We start from the raw sequence: 18,513 nt of genomic DNA on the forward strand, positions 1-18,513 counted from the left end.
CTGGACTGAAATATCCACAGTGAGATGCAATAAAAATTTGACAAATGTATTCTTTGATTTAACCAGAAACTCCTGGTGATTTTACTCTTGAGCCTTGGGTGATGAGTTCTTATTACCAATAGAAACAAGATGCTTAGAGAGCAATTAGCTCCTGTTCTATGATTTATCAATCAGTGAAAATATGTCACATATTAGTAAATAGATGTTTTAAGTAACAAAAGATTAGATTAATTTGCCTTTTAATTTGCAGTAGAGGGATTTAAAATATCCCAAATCTACACTGCATCTGATACCTTTCATACAAACTACTGTGATGTGGTTGGAAGTTAAGCATGACTTGCTACTTCTGTCATCTTTGATTGGCTTATTATATTCATTAATGCAAAGTTGAAACTTGACATCTTAAAAGTGTTCAAATGTGGAAAATGTCTCACATATTTCCAAAGGGTTTTGCACCAAAAGGAAGATTTAGCCTCGCAGGGTAACAAATTCAGATGTTACGGTAGCACACAAGCAAATTAAGTATGTTAAATTTATTATAGCACATATGTCAAAAATAAAATATGCTTTATGTCTGGATGGTAAAAATCCAAATCGAGCGTTTATATCACTACCAGACTTATGACCAAAATACTCGATATGAGAAACGGACAACACTAATATTTGCCAAGATTTTATTAGAAGGTTTTTTCTTTAAGACACAACTCAGACCCAAATGCGTCAAAAACACCTGGGCTAAAGTTTTTGGCAAAGGGAAATTATACTTTCAGGCAGATTTATAACAGGAGTACCAGAGACACACACACAGGGAAAAAGAATAACAGTTAAAAAACTTTTTTTTTTTAAATCAGGTCTGTGTTTATTTAATTGTTACACCCTAAAAAGCTGCATGGACAGTACAGTGCCTGCTGAGCTAACAGGCTCTGATCTCAGCAGTCTGAATGAAATGATCAAAGCTTCTCCATGGGCTCAACGTGACTTTCTTCTTGCAGTGGAGGGTTAAGGTTCAGTGCAAAGAATGTTTTTCCTTACAGCTCCACCTGCTGGTTGGCAGCTTCTGAAGGCACCGACAAGAAATGAGGACACCCAGAAAACATCTCGCGTTAAGACCACTTTCTGAAAAATATATATTTTTAATCATCCATCAAAAGATTTAAGCTATTTTACTCCACTTTCCAATTTATGATTAGGAAGTAAAATTACCCTCGTACTTAATGTGTGAACATCCAGATTATTCCATTTAGAATAAAAAAAAACCCCAAAATAAACCTCAAGAAATAAGTGCCTTTTATTTGGAACAAGCTTCAACCGTCTGCTGTGATCAGCACTTGGCCTTCTTGCCGTAGCTGTCCACCACCTCCGGCAGGACGCTGTCGTCCTCCTCCACCTGCTCCGTCACCGTCTTCCCAACCAGCTGGAAGATGTCCTCTGCCGGGACGCCCATGGGCTCGGCCACTTTCACCGCCAGCATGTCCAGCGTCAGGACCGTTCCCTGGGGGATCTTCACCTTGGCGACCACGGATTTGCCCAGCTGGAGGACAAGTAACGACAGGGAGCAACGTTGTTACAGATAATGAAAACGTTCTTTGCCGCCAAACTTTTGCGCGTCTCATCGCAGAGGAAAAGGTCACACTGACTTTGTCGTGGCACGCCTTCTCGCAGGGCAACATCCGCTTGGCGCCGCTTCCCAGCGCCCGCTCCACCAGACGGACGGCGCGGACCAGCTCCGCCAGCTCAGAGGGGACCAGCGAGGCCTCGTGGTCGCTCCCCTTCCACGTCTTGTCCAAGGTTACGTGACGCTCGATGACCTTCGCTCCCAGAGCCACAGCTGCCACCGAGATGCTGATCCCAGACTCGTGACCGGAATACCCGATGGGAATATCGGGAAATTCCTTCTGGTATTCCTGCGGTGAAGAACAGAAACACTGTTGTTCTCGACTGATAACATGTATTGTGTCTGATACGCCTGTTGCTTTCTTCAGACTCTCCAATATAGTCCCTCGCAAAAGTATCCATACGTAAAACACTTTTAGTTTTTTTTTCCTGGTTGCAAACTTTCATCCATTTTACTGACTTTTTACATGATAAACTAACAAAAGAGGCCTATGATATTAATCAGGAAAAACTAATCATTTAGAATGAAGGCATCATTTACCTTCTACTTGACAATTATGCGTAACTTTGTGTTACTTCACGCAAACTCTGAATAAAGTAACTACAAACACAGTGAAGTCTGTGGTTGTAAAGCGTCACCGTGTGCAGCATAGCAAAAAAAAACAAGCAGTATTTTTACAATTTAACATCTTTGTTTCACATCATCTGTATCTCCCCACCCAAATGTCACAAGTGGACACATAGGAAAAAAAAAAAACTAAAATTCATTCACCGTGATGACTCTGAGGTTGACATCTTCAGCCTCCAGAGGGTACGCACTGGTGCACTGCAGGATGGCAAAGTTCTGGTTGTGCTGCTTCACCGTCTTGTAGACGCGACGCATCGTCTCCATCGACTGCATCCCGCTGGACACCACCATGGGACGGCCTGGCGCAAACGACAGGAGAACGTCCTTATAAAAGGCTTACGTGGCTCCTTAAGGCTGCTGAGGTCCAGGACTTTGATTTCACCAAGAAACAAATATGCTGCAATAAGAAAGACCAGGAACTTAAAAGTGGTTGCTTTCTTTTAATATAAATAAGAATATCAAACTGTTATTTTTATTTCTATTGAAAGTAAGAAGAAGAAAAACGAGTTCCTCTGTGTTGCCTACTGTACAATATAGGCTGCTTGTCTCATGAGAATAACTAGAAGGAACATATTGTGTCTTTGTAAAAAAAAAAATCTATTCAGCAAAAATTTGTTTAGTTTACGGGTATTTTGATGACTGAAGAGGTTAGAGCTTAGTGGCTCAGACAAAAACATTTCCCACGACCTTCTTATGCTTCTTAAAAGCAAAATATTAGGAAATGAGTAATAAATCAAGACTATTTTGTTTGCGTAAAATGGTCAGTTTTTGAGGTACACCTGAAAATGATGAGAAAAAGTGAACAAAATGAAAAATTAACAAATTTCTGCTGTTTACACGTTATCTTTTCAGCCGTTTAGGAACTTTGTTTTTCAAAATTTTGCCCTTCATAAAACAAGCATTACAGGATAGTAGATGTGGCAGTAGCAAACAATAGTTCTTCTTCTGTGACTTTTCTTGTCAGCTTGGTTTTGTTTGTATACACTGCATACATTGCTAAGAAACAACTGCTTTCAACATTCCTCGAAACCTGAGCAACGTCTCTCTCCTATCACACCCAAAGCCTCAGCCTGAAGCAGCAGGTGACGGTCTCACCCTTCTTGGCCGTTTTCTCCAGATAAGGAAAGTTGTTGGTGTCTCCGGATCCAACTTTGAAGAAAGGCACTTTGAGCTCGTGGAGAAACTCTACTGCCATCTAAAGGACGCAGGCCAGAACTGCAGTTAAATGACCGAGCAGCTCAAATAAGAAAGTAACCCTCGGAACTCAGACCCGTCTTACCTCATCCATCCCCGAAGCCGTGAAGAAGATCCCCACCTCTGCAGCGTATTTCTGCAGCTCCCTATACTGATCATGACTGAACTCCAGGTGGCGCTTGTGTTCGCCATAGGTTTTGCCCCAGGAGTTCTTGGAGGTGTACGGACGCTCCAGGGCTCGCTTGTTGAATTTGTACTCCAGCTCGCTCTTCTGGAATTTGGCGCAGTCAGCACCGCAGTCCTGATTTGGCGAATATGTGAAAATACATCAGATATCTTAACTTTGAACCAAAAATGTTTCTATGCTTTTATGTAAAAAGTTTTTTTTTGTTTGTTTGTTTTAAAGAGCATAGATTGTTGGAGGACAGGTATTTGGGCAACGGTTGTAGTTTGGAAGGTGTAATACACACACTTCCACTAGTACGAATATATGTATTATATATTATACTTAACTGGGGATCCAACAAATATTAACTTCAATATTTTTCTAAAAAGTGAAAAATTTATGCATTAAATAAAATGGATTTAAATATTTATATGCCAATTATTTGTTAATTACAGTATTAGAAACACTCTTTAAACCACTATTCAATGATTTATATCACTGCTAGGAATACTGTTAGCATGTCGTCTAATCCATCATGAATTAATGTCAGAATTAATTCCACCACATGGAATGAAGCATGGAGCTCGATCAAAGAGAAAGAAAGAAAGAAAGAAAGAAAGAAAGAAAGACCCGCACTGGTTAAACTAGTACAAAACACACAGCAGTGATGTGTGGCGCTCAGACTGGCCCTTTATGATCGCCACACCTGAACCTGTCAGCGTCCTTACAGGTGCAGCGCGCCAGGAAGGAGAGACACAGTTTGAAACTTACAGGATTACTCTGCGTGACAACTTCATTATTGTGAACCAACCAGATATTAAATCCACCGTCTCTATCAGTTTAGCTAATATCCTCCATTCATAAAAACTCGCCAATGCTTTACTCCACTTTTCCCACTGATTTCTATTATTAGATCAGCTAAAAACCGAAGCGTGAAAGAGCTGATAATAATTAGCCTGCACTCAAATCCTTCCAAACAAAGCAAACTTTCACTCACCTTTGCCATTTTAATCATCTTCTTGGCGATCTCGAGGTCTCCCTGGTGGTTCTGTCCAATCTCGGCTATGATGAAACACGGATGTTCTCCTCCGATGGACCGACCGGGACACAGTTCAAACTCCAGAGGCATCTTGGTGGCGCTGGATGGTGACAATCTGTGAAAGAAGAGCGCGGACAGCAGGACGTGCTCTCAGTTGGCAGTGCAGCCTAACCCGACCGAGTGGAGTGCTTTGCGTTCAGGAACTACTTCCGCCTTTGTAGAGCGTACGTGTTCCACGTAGCAGCCGGAAGGGTTTTCAAAGTAAAAGCATGGCCATTCAGGATTTTATTTTATCTTTAAGCAAAATTATGACAAAAATTTAAAGCTGATTGTCTCAAATATTAATATTATTGAAACTATATATATATATTATATTATAATAACTATTGAAAATATAAAAAAAGAAGCAGAAATGGGGGGGGGGGGGGGAGTTGTTGTTTTTTTGTTGCTACGATTGAATGAATGAATGAATGAATGAATGGTTGCTAGGTCAAAAGCAAAATGAGCAAAACATGACTTCATTTGGTATTCTGTTTAAAATCATTAAAACATAATACTACTGTCAAAAATGAACAAAAACATGTTCATTTTTTTTTTGTTTCCACTTTTTTTTTGTTCCAGATTACTTGACCTAGAAAAAACGTCACGAAGTTCATGTTTTAGTTGTTTCAATGTTCTTAGCAGAAACTAACCAATGTTTGAGTCTTGTATTAAAATACTAACTATTCATTTGAGAAAAGGGTGGTGGTGGTGGTGGTGGAGGGTTGGTAAAAAAAACTGTATAAATTAAATTTGCATGTCTTTTGCTGTTTGCTGGCTACACTAGTTTTACTGTGATAAAATTAAAATTCTACTTATTATTTATGACTTATTATGGTTCAAAGGAAACTCTAAACAGGTGGGTTATAGTCTTGATTTAAAGAAACTCGGTGCTTCGACCTAGTTCTGATTTTAAAATAAAAATAAAACAAACAAAGAAAAAACTCCCCCTAGATTTTTCACTTCCTTCTTTTCCCCCAACATTGGTGTCTAATAAAAAAATCCTTCTTATGTCTCGTGGCTCAGTGGAAGAACAGCTGCATCACATACTAAGGTTACACTCCTAGTTGCAGCTGTCCAGGGTTTAGTTCCTTTATGCCATGCCTTCCCCTTTTCTCTCTGTCATTCCTGTGTAGCTACTGAGGTAATAAAGACCACTAGTGCAAAATAATAACTTATTTTGTTTGTTTTGTTTTCTCATAAATTAGATTATAGATTTGTGTCTCTTTTGCATGTTGTTCATATTTGTTTGGCTTGTCAAGACGTCTGCACCCACCTACTAAACATGTACAGTTTAACATAACTCCAACAAAGAGAAACAAAGGACACCGTGCCATTACTTTTCTGTCACTATATAATGGCTTCTCCGTTATATTGTACATTTGGAATAAGTACAAACACTCTGTCTTAGCAATGTTCTGCGCAGGAGCAAAGGACTGCACAGGATTCATAACTTCCTTTAGGACTCTATGAATGCCCCAGTCAGCCATAATTAAAGCAGCCATCGACACTTGGTCGGCTTCTTTACACATTAATGCAACAGAAACAACACATCAGTGGAAGTGCAGGACAATAAATGAGGGAAGAGAAAAAGTTAATCTATTTAAGATGAAACTGGTCTTGACTGCTTGCATGAGAAACCTACTTGTATTTTAAATACTTATTGTGTTTTTCTTTGCTGATTCCAAATAAGTTAGCTTGTCCTTTCATCAGTATTTGTGCCAGTCTTTCAGACAAACAATGCCAGATCTGAATGAAATACTAGTTTTCACTGAAAGTAAAAAAAAAACGTTACAATGTGTTTTTGATCAAATTGTGTGGTTTTTTTTCTGTCTCTTGTCTACTTTTTCTGTTTTCTTGCCCCTCAAGGTCCTCGTATTTTGGCTACTATGGTTTCAATAGCACAACAGAGCAGCACCATAGTGTGGGAAAACTACGGTAAGGTTAAAAATTTGGCTCTGCAACATGAATAAGACACATTTCACACATTTCTTTGTACTTGCTCAAAGAGTAGAAAGTCATTAGTCAGACAGGTCAGTGCTGTTAAAACTATTTTGCAAAATTAAAGGAGAGATCTTATCTTGATTTAGCCAAACTTGAAAATGACGACTGGTGACTGTGAAACATGGAAGAAAGAAAGTCTACCAGACAAAACATACCTTGTTTTAGACACAGCAGAACCGGAATAAGCTGAATTAAATGGATAAAATTTAAAAAAAAAAACAATGGCGTTACATTATGTTATATTCACTGGACTGTAGGGCAATTTCATAAACCACACTAGATCAATTTTATTTAACCGGGATACGCAGCTATCTGAAAAAGTATTTGGTCAACAAGAAATAATAAAAAAAAAATAAAAATGTAGATTTCTTTTATTTTTGTCAGTTTTGGTCCTCCATAGCTGATAAACACGCATTAAGTAGGACGATATTGACACGTAGAAGCAAAAAACATTTTCCCCCAAGTAATTTATTCATATTTTTTATTCCTTGATGCCAAGACTTCCTTGTCCAGGAAGTGGGTGAGCATGAGCGAGTCGTGCCCAACATGGTGGACAACTAGGGGAAGACGGCCAAGTATTAAGTTTGATTTGAAAAAAAACAAAAAATACTTAGTTTGGCATTTTCTGGATAGCATCATTTGGATAGGGTCCAAAGTTACCATGGATTTTCATCATTTTCTTCTGTGTGTGGGATTTGTCAAATTTGACATGAATAGTCAGACATTTGGAAAAGGTTCAGAGTAAAAGAAGTTGTCAAATCAGGTTTGATAAATGATTTTCTGCCTCTTTTCTATAGACTTAAAAACTAAAAAATGCCCAAAATGTTTTTCCAAGATGATTCCAAAACCTTGGTCATAGTTTCATCTCTTTGCTGGACATAAACTTTTACAAATTCACTTTTTACTCTAAAAAGTACTTTGTCAATTGTTTAAGTCTAAGAGTGATAAGTCCGGTGCCATCAGCATTTGTCATATTAAGGATACTACACATATGATATTGAGACACTTGTAACTGAGCTCCAGTCTCCATATACAGTAATAAGCAGAAAAATGACAGGACAGCAAAATTCTCATCCTCTTTTTTTTTTTTACTTGTACTGAAATCAAATGGACAATGAATACACATGGTCAAGGAACAACTAGCTAGTATCTAGTCTTTAAAACCACAACGGTCTAATTTTAGTGACATAAATGTTTATATACTGTATACATAGCCTTCTGTATATGTACATAGGTACACTCAAAGTACATACACACACTGTTAGGGTTTCAACACCCATACAAACAGGTCACACGTTTTGTAATGATTGGACTTCCTTCACTTCTGACTGGATGAGGGGAAAAAGAAGTTTCCAAAAAAAAAGAAAAAATGCATAGATTGGAAATTTGAACACAATATGCCACAATGAAGCACTGCACAGAGTAAAGTACACTGGATTTGGAGTTTGGTCCCCCCAAAAAAAGAAAGATAAGAAATACAAAACGGACACTAATACTTCACTAAAAGGAGGACAGGAAGTGATATGTTGGAGGGCAAACGACGGATCGACATGTTGAGGTTATACAACAGCATTCTGATATTGTTTGGAGGCGACGGAGGATGTAGTGTAGCTGTAAGCCTTAAAAAATACGAACATCAATCTTTCCCTTTTAGTGTCCCAACTCACCATCCTTTACAGTGTTACGAAGGACCACAGACCAAACACTTTGGTCAAATCCAACGAGACTTCAACATGGGGCCACAAAACGTGAGGTTTTGACTAGTCTGAGGTGGAAAGACAGAAAGCTTTCAAAGGGGTCAGAGAAGTGATAATCTCTACAGGCCTGTGTGAAAATGGAAACCTGGGCTGTCCCCCTTCACCTTCGAAGACAAAAGATGTGGATTCAGTAGTTGGCGTGTGAGGTGGAAAAATAAAAACAAAAAGAAAGGAAAACATGACATGGAATGGACTTCCCCAGATCTCTGGCCTCTAGCGGACCAGCGGGGACTGCTTTAGGGAGATGAGGACGGAGCGCATGCGGGACACGTCTTTGGCCTGCTTGCTGGACTTGGGGTTGAAGTCGCAGAGCCGAGCCACCCGCTCCCACTCTGTGCCGGGGTTGTTCTCGTCCAGATCCGAAATCATGGCTTCCTCGGCCGCCCTGATGAGAGGAGGAGAAGGTGGAAGGGGAAAAACGGGTCGGTAAGTGGAGGAAGAAGTGAAAAATCCCAAAAAAACAACAAACAACGTGAGAAAGTCCTCTGCAGAGAGCCAACACAGATTTATGCTGGGTCACCTTCATGTAAAGAGTGCACCGATTGGCCTGTCCTAATAAGCAATAAATCAATTAATCAGCTGGTAAATTAAAACAAACTCAATTTCCATTTCTATGATTTATCATATCTCTTTCTTTCTACCAAAAACTACATGACAAGTTTTCAGTCTGGCGCTTTCGTCACAAGTCCTACTTTTGCAAGACAATTTTACCTACAGAGACTTCATAATTAATTTTATTTGTTGTTCTTGTTTTTTATTTATTCTGGTTATTCAAAAATGCTTTCCAGTTTCAGTGCTAAATGTTCACTGGTATTTAAAACTTATTGATCTTTGAGAATGTGTTCCTGCATCATTATGTATGCCATTAATGGTAATTGAAATAAGCACTAATATTGTTTTGAGACCAATTGTTATTGCGATAACTTATGGGACAATTTTATCGCCCAGGAAAATTTGTCATCACGACAGGCATGCACCGACTCCTTTTTTCTGACTGATTGCTGATCTCTAAAAAGTCTCAATTGCCAACTCCGATTTTGGCCAATATTGTTTTGTTTTTTTTCTTTAAAAAGTTGCTAAATATAGCAACTTGTTACTAATTATTGTGATTATTGTTTAACCACACACATGCAGGCTATAGTCTCTGGCAGCAGTTCAAAAGGGAACAGTGGCTGATTTTTTTGAAATTTGCAGAGGTAGTCAAGTATCGACTGATAACCAATCACCCAAAATTATTGGGGTCGATTTATCATCCAACTGGCTTATCGGTGCACCCATGCTTCATTCTGCTTTAGCTCCTCACTTTTGACATTTTGCTCAAAACATTTAGATCCGACAGGAGGATTTCTCAACTTTTGGCTGGGTTGGACTGTTCGCTCTGCAGAGTCGGCCTCAGCACAGGTTAGTCCCATCATAAATATCAAGTTTAATTACACCCACAGCTTTACTGTCTGCAACACGGCCGCGCCTTTGCTCACACATAACACCGCAATTACCCGACTCGTCAGACAAGCCACAACAGCAAGCAGAGGTACAATACCACCGATTAAATCAAAAAGGAAAACAAACTTAGCCAAAATAAATAAAAGGCTGAAAAAGAGTTTTAGCTGGTTAAACACGATTAACTCATACAAATACGCTAAAGCTTGCCTGGTGGGTGCACATTTGATAAAAAATCTCACCCAGGTAGAGAACATTCATTAAATATATGACCAATAGCAGAAAGCTTTGGCTTCCCCCCCCCCTTTTTCTTTAACCAAGCTACTGCGACTTAGCCATGCGCTGTGCTGCGGCAAAGGAGCAGGTATGGTTTTCTTTCATCTTGTGTGTGAAAAAACTAAACGGACATATCTGAAAACGGACCGAAAAGTGTAAAAAAAAAATATATATATATATATATATATATATATATAAATAAAGTTAATCACCAAGACCTTTTGAGATCCATTCCAGGCTATGAAAAAAAAAACCCAAACTGTCCTAACACCCACCCACATAATACCACCCCCAGAGTTGATCTTTATTTACACTGATTTACTCGGAGTTCCCACACTGTCCGTAAACACAAATTCAGCTCAAAATAATAATGATAAAAAAGTAAACACAGTAAAATGGGGGATGGGAAACTAACCAACATTCACCGTCACAACCATCTACCAAACACAAGGGACTAGAAGGACAACGACGTCAAAGAAGGGACATTACAGCAATCAGTGGAGCTAAAAGACGAAGCAACTAAACTGAACAACAAATAAGAAAGAAAAAAAAAAAAAGGAACAGTCACAAGATGGATTCCGTCCTCGAAAATATCAAATACTTAAAAGTTTCTGGGGTTTCGTTTGTTTACTTAACTGGTCTAGGCGGTAGCAAGGATGGTTAATGTGTGTGCTTTGAGGTGCAGAGGAAAAGAAAACAGGGAGAAACAGTTTCACCAGTCAGAATTCAAAAGAGAGAGAGAGAGAAGGAGAGAAGGAGAGGGGCAAGTGAAATGAAAGACAACAAAAATTAGCTCATTGCAGATGTGGAAGCCAAACATGCCAAAGCAACAGTTTTCTTTATTCTTCCAACAGAAATCATTTTTGTGCAGCTTTTGGTTCAGTAAGCAAAAAAACTCTTTGCCAATGAATTGAAATTTGTGTGAGAACAAATAGAAGGAGCATTTTATCCAGCTCTCACCACGCCGACTGTCAATCAGCCTCATACAGGTCAGAGCTCCGAGGTCAAGTCCAAACCGAAGGCTGCACATGTCTATGGCATATCAACCCGTTTCACAGCAGATACTTTGAGCTAGGAGTATTAAAGTGGGTTGCATCCCACCTCAGCACCCCCACATGCTGATTTGATGTGCAAAACAAACCTTCCATAAAGTGGTAATCAGCCCCCTGTAATACTAGAGATGCACCAATCAGAAATGAGTGGCTCATTTTCAATCGGTTTCTTCCTAAAACTTTGACATCCTGAAGCTGACTTTAGTACATTTTGATTTTTCTTCACAAAACTAATACAAAATGTCAAAGAACGGCACTGAAAACCTTCTTCTAGCCACGAGTGGTCATCAGCGATTAATCATGATTGATCCGTTATTGAAATCTTCTACTAATTTAGTAATCCACTAATCATTAACTGGAGTGTGCAGACTGTAAAAATGGCCATTTGCTAAAAGAAAAAACACTCAGAGAAATGATTAATCCAAAACTGTACAAAAACATATGTGCAAACTGCAAAGACAAAAATACTTCTGTCTACAAATATGTTCTACCTAGTTTGAGCTTCAACTGGTTCAAATTATGTAAAAACATAAATTTAAAAAAACATTTTAAGCTCCTTTTGCTATTCAATTAATCAAAATAAGTTAGCAGTATTTTTTAGCAACAGATGCATCCTTTGCTACAAATAATCAAGCATTCACTAAAGGAATACTGTGTTGTTGAATTTTAGGCTGTACCTTTTTCATTTTACAAAATTTTGTTTACATCTTTTAATGCATTTCTAATACTGTGGGGGCGGGAAAGCCTAGTAGTCAAATGAAAAGTCTGCAGAATGTGCCAATTTATTTCAATATAACTGATAACTAAAATAATCACTAGTTGCAGCCATAAACAGGCGGTTAAAAGCTCAAAACATTTCTTTAATCAGCTCCTTAACACTCTTCTCAAAGTGTCACTCACTCTCACAACCTCAAGACACGTCTCCACGTGTTTAAAAAGTTTGGTTTATTTCCCTAAATATTCTTCAATCTTTCTGACATCTTTTTAAAACATCAGGAGTGTAGTCGTCAGTGTGAACTCACTGATCAGACATAGTTTGGATCTTTGAGTCACTACCCGCCTTTTCTCCGGTTCGGGCTAGTCAAGATGAAAATCGATCAAATCCAGCCACCAATCAAATTCCTGGTGCATCTCGAAATAAGACGACTTCAGCCATCCCATTTCACCTTCAATTGTCTGCCATGAAATTCGACTATCAGCACGTCAGCAGCTACAAAACACATTTCTAAAACAGCATGAGAGCTGTCTTGTTTGAAGCAGTTGTCCGTTTGTCAGAAGCAAAGTTATCTTGAAGGTGAGGGAAGCTTAATCTAAAACGTTATAAAGCTACATTATATTGAACCACAGAGCACTAAAGTTTAAAAATACACCAAAAGGTGAACAAATTGATCATCTACAACATCACAGACTGATTAATGCAAACGCACAACTGCTTCAAGCGAATCCTTAAGCACCCTACTCAGTAAGTTTACGTCAAAGAGAAAATGTAAAAGAAAAACATGAAAACACTTTATTTCGAAACAAAAACAGAAGCAAATTATTGTTGGTAAGGTTTCCTATATCCTGATGCAACTTCAGGAGAAAACGGCACAGGTGTGAGTGATGAACAGAGAATGAAAACAAGCAGTTTTGGAAGAATGGAGACGATGTGGATGAATGTGACTGACGACTTGTGAGGCATGTTTTAATGTTGAAGTGGACCGAAACTAAAGGGCCGACGTATTAAAGCTACAGAAAGAAGAAGAACAAAAATAGATGCAGTTTTCCTTTTAATTGGCTAATTAGTCAAAACCTTTACTCTCGACTTTGACTCGTGTATTCCAACCTCTGAACAGTTTGAGCATGTTCTCATTACGGCTGACACAATCAAATTAATCGTGATTAAGCGATTAATGAAATAATCGTCAACTAATTTAGTAATAGATTAATTGTTAACTGGAGTACACAGACTCTAAGAGAGGCCATTTGCTGAATTTGCAGTCAGGGCAGCAAGTAAACCAAAACTGTGCAAAAGATAAAATACATTTTATATTTGCGATGAGACTTTGTGTTGTCTGCAAATCTCTTTTACCCAGAACTTCTCAATCACATTTTTAGCTTCACCTGGTTCAGACTCTGTAAAAAATATTACAAATAAAAAATCTCCTATTAAGCATCTTTTGTTGTCCAATTCATAAAAATTAAATAAATAAATAAAAAATAATAATAATCTGCAGATTAGCTGTCATTCTTTTGGCTGCAGATGAACACACTAAGGAAATGCTACTGTACACATTGCATTTTAGGAAACAGAATTTTATTGTCATATTCAAAAACATAACTGATTTGCTCATTTGCATCTTTTAATTTATCTCTAATATTGTCCAGAAAGTTGCAAGTTGTTAAATAAAAAAAAACCTACAGAAAGTGCCAATTTGTCAAATCAGACCAATCAATTGAGCGTCAGAATAATCGATTGCTAAAATAATTGTCGGTCGCAGCACTGGTACTTATTCAAATTTTATTCACACTCCGATGAATTCAAATAAAAAAAGTGACTTTTTTTTAAAATAAGATTTCAGTTTTATCAACCTTCTGGCAATTGCTGGGAACGACAAGAAAGTTAGTTGGGAGTCAATTTCAGGATCCTCTTTGGACAAATTAATCAATCGGTCTACCTCTGGTGCAACAACATGCAAGTGAGTGGTTTAGCATTTTAATAAATATTTAATATTAGTAGTTCTAATAAGCGTCATGAAAGGCATCCACTCAGTTGACATGCAGACGAATGGGTCTGTAAACATCACTGGACGTAGTATTTATGAAGGGAGAAATCTAAAACTTAAAATAAATTGGATTTAAAAGAAACATGGCAATACTAAAGGGTGACTCATTTACTATGAGATAACTGTGATGTGTGCTGTGGAGAAAACGTGAGCGATATGAGAGGGAAACAAAAAGGTATTAAGAAGGAGGATGTTAGTTGGAGCAACATACACATAACCAATGAGGTCAGAGAAGGGCTGCTTGTAGAAGTCTTCATCCAGCACTCTGGACAAACATCCGCCCAACGACAGAGCAGCGAGAAGGCAGGGGAGGCGAGAAAAAAAACAGTAACAGGGAGGAGGGGATAGAAAAAAAACAGACATTATCATCGGTTAGCACTCAGATGTAAAGTCCAACCATCAGCTTTTTTTGACCTTAAAAATGAAGAGTTTCACCAGCTCAAAGAAGAGGAGAGGCTCACAGGTGATTGTGTTTGTCGTTACCAAGGACACCGCAGAGCAGCGTACATTCAGTAAGATGAGTGAGAAACTAACTAAAATTAAGATTTGCTGATTCAAATCTTAATCTAAATATGCTTGATTTCGGTTTAATCTAAACAGTTAAACACATTCTACGTGTTTTCCAGGCTGCAGTAACAGCTGAGGGCCTCCCAAGCGTAAACCCGTATTGGGTTGCCGTTTTGGAATCCCGCCACAAAGCCTCTACCTGTTGTTGGATTTAGCTTTCTCCAGCTGCTCGTTCTGCCTGGCATGCCAGTCCTCCAGCTCCAACTTGGCCTTCTCCTTCCACTCGGACTCCTGCTTGCGAGAGTTGGCATCTGCAGAGGGAATGCGGCGAGGCACGGGAGAAGAATGAAAAATGAGACAAAAACGTATTAAACTCTGACTCTTGAACGCTGCATTTTTACCATTGAAAGGAATTTCAATGTTGTTCATTTCTGTATTAATTGTCTTTTTTGTTTGTTTTGTTAGTTCTTTTCAGCGTCGTGAGTTTTTTTTTTGAAGGACAAGGAAGGATCAAGTTAAATGAGGGATGGTAGGAAGATGAGGAGCAAAGGAGGAAGGATGGATTGAAAGGAAATAAGGAAGAGCAGAAGGAAAAGAAGACAGGAAACAAGGATGAAAGGTGAAAAAAACCAAGAGAATGACGAATGAACAGGATTAATGAAGGACAAACGTAAGAAAAATCGGAAGGAAAGAAGAAAATGTAAGAAAGGATGGCACAGAAAAAGAAAAAGGATAAAAGGAAAAAGGAAGGATATAAGGAATGGTTCAACTTTTACATGACAGGAATAAAATATTCAAAGTGTATTTTCCAGACTGCACAGGAACCCTGAGCAAAGCCTTTTTGAGCATTTTTACTATGTGACTAACTTTTGACAAGTTTGATACGAAAAACAAAAATGTTACATTAGCACAGACTTTATTTCAGTGAGAAACTGCGCTGGATGTGTCATTTTTATTCAACATAGGAAAACGGAAAAACAATGACTGGTTCGCCATTTAAATCAGGCTGCAAATTCAGTGCAGGAGGTCGATGTAACTATGAATAAATATGACTGCGATATGAATACGATAACCGATAGAGATGTGGCTACATGAATCACAAGTGGACTCAAGAGATGATCAACAAATCAGAGAAATTAAGTGACCGTTTCTCTGTGCAGATCACACCATGTAGAGGAAAGAACTACTGGTTTTGACTCTTTGGGTTTTTACTTGTCGCAGCACAGAAAGTCGTTCATGAGCTGCTTCAGAACCGAGTCGTCTCTCTGAACCTACCTAGCACCTCCAGCCTCTCTCGTTGTTCCTCCCTCCACTTCCGGAGACTTTCAGGTTCAGCCTGCAGCCGGTCGGCGTTGGAAATGGCTGCATAGGCATCTGATGGGCCATTGCTTTCCTTCAAAACAAAACATTAACTTTTCAATGACGTTCTGATAAAAATATGTATACGTATTATTTAATAGCTTTCTGAAAGATTAACAGATTCCTCCTGACTATAATCCTAACACTGCATCTGGCATCTTTCGTCCTTTATTTCTCATTTGCAGGCACCACATCCATTCCTAAAAGTGGGCTTCTTCTCTCTCTCTGCCAGAAGTCCTGACGGTGCAAAGGATGAAATGTTGCAATGACAGCACAGGAAAAGGAAGCCGGAGTCATCAACTACAAGAACCTCGAGGCACACAGTTCTACACTGAAGTAATGATGTAGGAAAAACTGAAAGTCGGTGAGAATTTTCTACCATATACATTACTACGTTCATCTCCGACTTTACCTTATCATTTCGCAAGAAAACAAACAAACAAAAAAAAATACAGAAAGAAACCAGTTGGGGATTTTTCAGCCTGAAAATGTGCAAAGCTTGTCTCTATGCAAAGTTTCACATCAAGCAAGTGTCAATTCCAAAACTCATTTTGAGGAGGTTTTGTATCTACATTGGAAAACAAACAATTTATCAAGATTTTTCTCATGCTCTACTGAAAAAAATAAATGTGGTTCTATGACTCTCATCAGCTTCAAAACAAAAAAAGTCATTAAGTTTAGTGTAAGAAGGTATGCAGAATAAAGTTTGGGTTCCAGTAAAATTGAGGTAGAAATTTTTACTTTTCCCCCCCAAAATCAAGACCACAGAAAGAAACAAAGTCCAAACTAAAACATCCGTTTGCATCGGTTTGTGAAGCCTGTAAAGGCTAAATACACATTTCTTTAATGAAAGGTCAAAAGACATAAGTAGCTGCGAATTCAGTCAAACTGGGGGGAAACAGAAACTTATAGGAGAAAATAATGGAAGTATTACCCCGTGAAACTCTCCATTGATGGCGCCGTCTATTAAAAAACATATAAAAAATACAAAAAGTTAGAAAATAAAACCATACATATAAAAACACAAAGGGAAAAATTTCGAGTAATAATGTTTAACGCTTTAGGAGTTTCATATGGGCACAATTTTATGTATGACATGTCAGCATTTCTAACCAACAGTTAAAATGACACATTAGGGTCAAAGGTTGCCGCGTCCTACATAAATGTCTTCCTGCGGTTATTAGTAACGTTGTGTGAAAGGCAACCAGCAATGAATGGCACGGCCAAGAAAGGTGATGTTATCACAAGCCTTTAAGCCCATATGAAACAATGGCAAATACTGCATTTATTAAACAAAGCACATTATGAAACCACACCGAATCATAATACCAGCTCTGAACTGTTTCAGGAACTCGAATTAATCTTAACTAAACCCGACAGCAAACAAATGACAGCTGCATTAGCATTAGCTAGGCGCACCAAATGCCGTGTCAAATTACGGTTTGTGTTACCGCGAGCATTTATAATTTAACGTCTTCTACCTCCGTAATATCCCCAGGTATTAACTGTAGCTAGAGACCAGCGAAATAACCCTGAATGGAGGCGTTACGGTCCCTCCGTCGGAGCGCAGCGGGGACGAACCGTTGGAGTCTCTGAGCGACGAAGGGACCTCTCCGCCGTCCAGGATGCTGAAGCCCTCGTCATTCTCGATCCCCGCAATTTCGCTCTCCTGTTGGGCCAGGAAAGCGGCGGCCGGGTCTTCGTCCGAGCCCACGCCGTTTCCAGCGGCGGGCGCGTTCAGCATGTCAAAATCATCCATGTCGGGAGAGCCTGCGGGAGGATAAACGGGAGAAACGACAAGCAGGTGCTGGGACCCACGGAGAGCTATCGGCTAAACGGGAAGAAGGGCGAGGGGAGGGGTGACGAATCTATAGCTGTCCAAGCGGAAACAGGGGGACAACCAATCAAAAGGCAGGATTGCGGATTGGCAGTATTAGTAGCCAATCAGTGACAAATTACATCAGAATTGGACCAATTACATCTCTTTAATCATTGCCTGCTGGTCCCATGATCAACTACGTGTGTAAAAGCTGTTAACCCTCCCCGCAGTTACAGAGACTATAAGTAGCGTTTACATACAGCTCTGTTGATATACTGTTAAGTTCTTAACATTTCCTTGTTTTATTTCCCTTAAAGTTTATAAGGGATCAAGAAAAGATTTTCTGTTGACACGTTAGTAACAAAAGTCATGTAATAATGTCTTATTCGTAAACGTTGTTCTGAAAAATAATTAAAGAGTCTATGTTAAAGAGTGGCTGTGTCTTTGTGAACACTGTTTTAATGAAAAATTAAGTAAGTACTAATAAGAAACGTTCTCAATTTAAACCAGAATAATAACTACCTTTGTTCAGAATCCCATATGAACCGGTATGGGCCTTCCAGTCCAGAAGAATTTAAATACATATTACAGGTGTGTCGTCGCAATAGGTTTGAGAGATTCTTATTTAATCTGGTACGCTTTCAGCCTTTTCTTTTAATTCCTTCTACTTGTATAATACTATCAGGATAGTACTCCACTTCTCTTAATTTAGCTTACATACAACACATTGCCTTGCATAAGTAGCCTATTCAAACATCGACACCTTTTCATACTTTGTCTAATTAAAATCCCAGATTCCACTGTATTTCACCTTAACTTTCAGGGATTGACCAAAACAAAGTAATGCATAAATA

General features: G+C 38.8%; 2 protein-coding genes across 4 annotated transcripts; both read right to left on the bottom strand.

Moving 5' to 3' along the window:
* Positions 1-657: 657 nt before the first annotated feature.
* On the bottom strand, positions 658-4,851 carry nansa (N-acetylneuraminic acid synthase a). The gene is made up of 6 exons (XM_028018885.1): positions 4,600-4,851; positions 3,522-3,737; positions 3,338-3,437; positions 2,387-2,541; positions 1,638-1,904; positions 658-1,531 (listed from the first exon to the last, which is right to left on the bottom strand). Exons 1-6 carry the CDS (start codon positions 4,729-4,731, stop codon positions 1,322-1,324), a joined length of 1,080 nt encoding a protein of 359 aa, XP_027874686.1. The 5' UTR covers positions 4,732-4,851; the 3' UTR covers positions 658-1,321.
* Positions 4,852-7,751: 2,900 nt separating this feature from the next.
* On the bottom strand, positions 7,752-17,711 carry clta (clathrin, light chain A). Of its 3 annotated transcripts, XM_028017774.1 has the most exons (7): positions 17,422-17,711; positions 16,775-16,803; positions 15,757-15,874; positions 14,681-14,792; positions 14,186-14,239; positions 10,794-10,829; positions 7,752-8,826 (listed from the first exon to the last, which is right to left on the bottom strand). In XM_028017774.1, the coding sequence occupies exons 1-7, from the start codon at positions 17,597-17,599 to the stop codon at positions 8,655-8,657; spliced, it is 699 nt and encodes a 232-aa protein (XP_027873575.1). In that variant the 5' UTR covers positions 17,600-17,711; the 3' UTR covers positions 7,752-8,654. The 3 variants fall into 3 exon arrangements, with proteins under 3 accessions (XP_027873575.1, XP_027873576.1, XP_027873578.1); XM_028017775.1 differs by lacking the exon at positions 10,794-10,829 and having other exon boundaries at positions 17,422-17,710; XM_028017777.1 differs by lacking the exons at positions 10,794-10,829; positions 14,186-14,239 and having other exon boundaries at positions 17,422-17,706.
* Positions 17,712-18,513: the final 802 nt, after the last annotated feature.

The sequence above is a fragment of the Xiphophorus couchianus genome, chromosome 5 (assembly GCF_001444195.1).
Source record: "Xiphophorus couchianus chromosome 5, X_couchianus-1.0, whole genome shotgun sequence".
Lineage (NCBI taxonomy): Eukaryota > Metazoa > Chordata > Actinopteri > Cyprinodontiformes > Poeciliidae > Xiphophorus > Xiphophorus couchianus.

Coding starts and splice junctions, on each gene's coding strand:
- nansa (XM_028018885.1), bottom strand. CDS start 4,731: ATGCCTCTGGAGTTTGAACTGTGTCCCGGTCGGTCCATCGGAGGAGAA. Junction 3,738..4,599: donor AGATGATTAAAATGGCAAAG/GTGAGTGAAAGT, acceptor TCGCCAAATCAG/GACTGCGGTGCTGACTGCGC. Junction 1,532..1,637: donor AGAAGGCGTGCCACGACAAA/GTCAGTGTGACC, acceptor CTTGTCCTCCAG/CTGGGCAAATCCGTGGTCGC.
- clta (XM_028017774.1), bottom strand. CDS start 17,599: ATGGATGATTTTGACATGCTGAACGCGCCCGCCGCTGGAAACGGCGTG. Junction 14,793..15,756: donor AGAGAGGCTGGAGGTGCTAG/GTAGGTTCAGAG, acceptor TTCCCTCTGCAG/ATGCCAACTCTCGCAAGCAG. Junction 10,830..14,185: donor TCTGACCTCATTGGTTATGT/GTATGTTGCTCC, acceptor TGCACCTCAAAG/CACACACATTAACCATCCTT.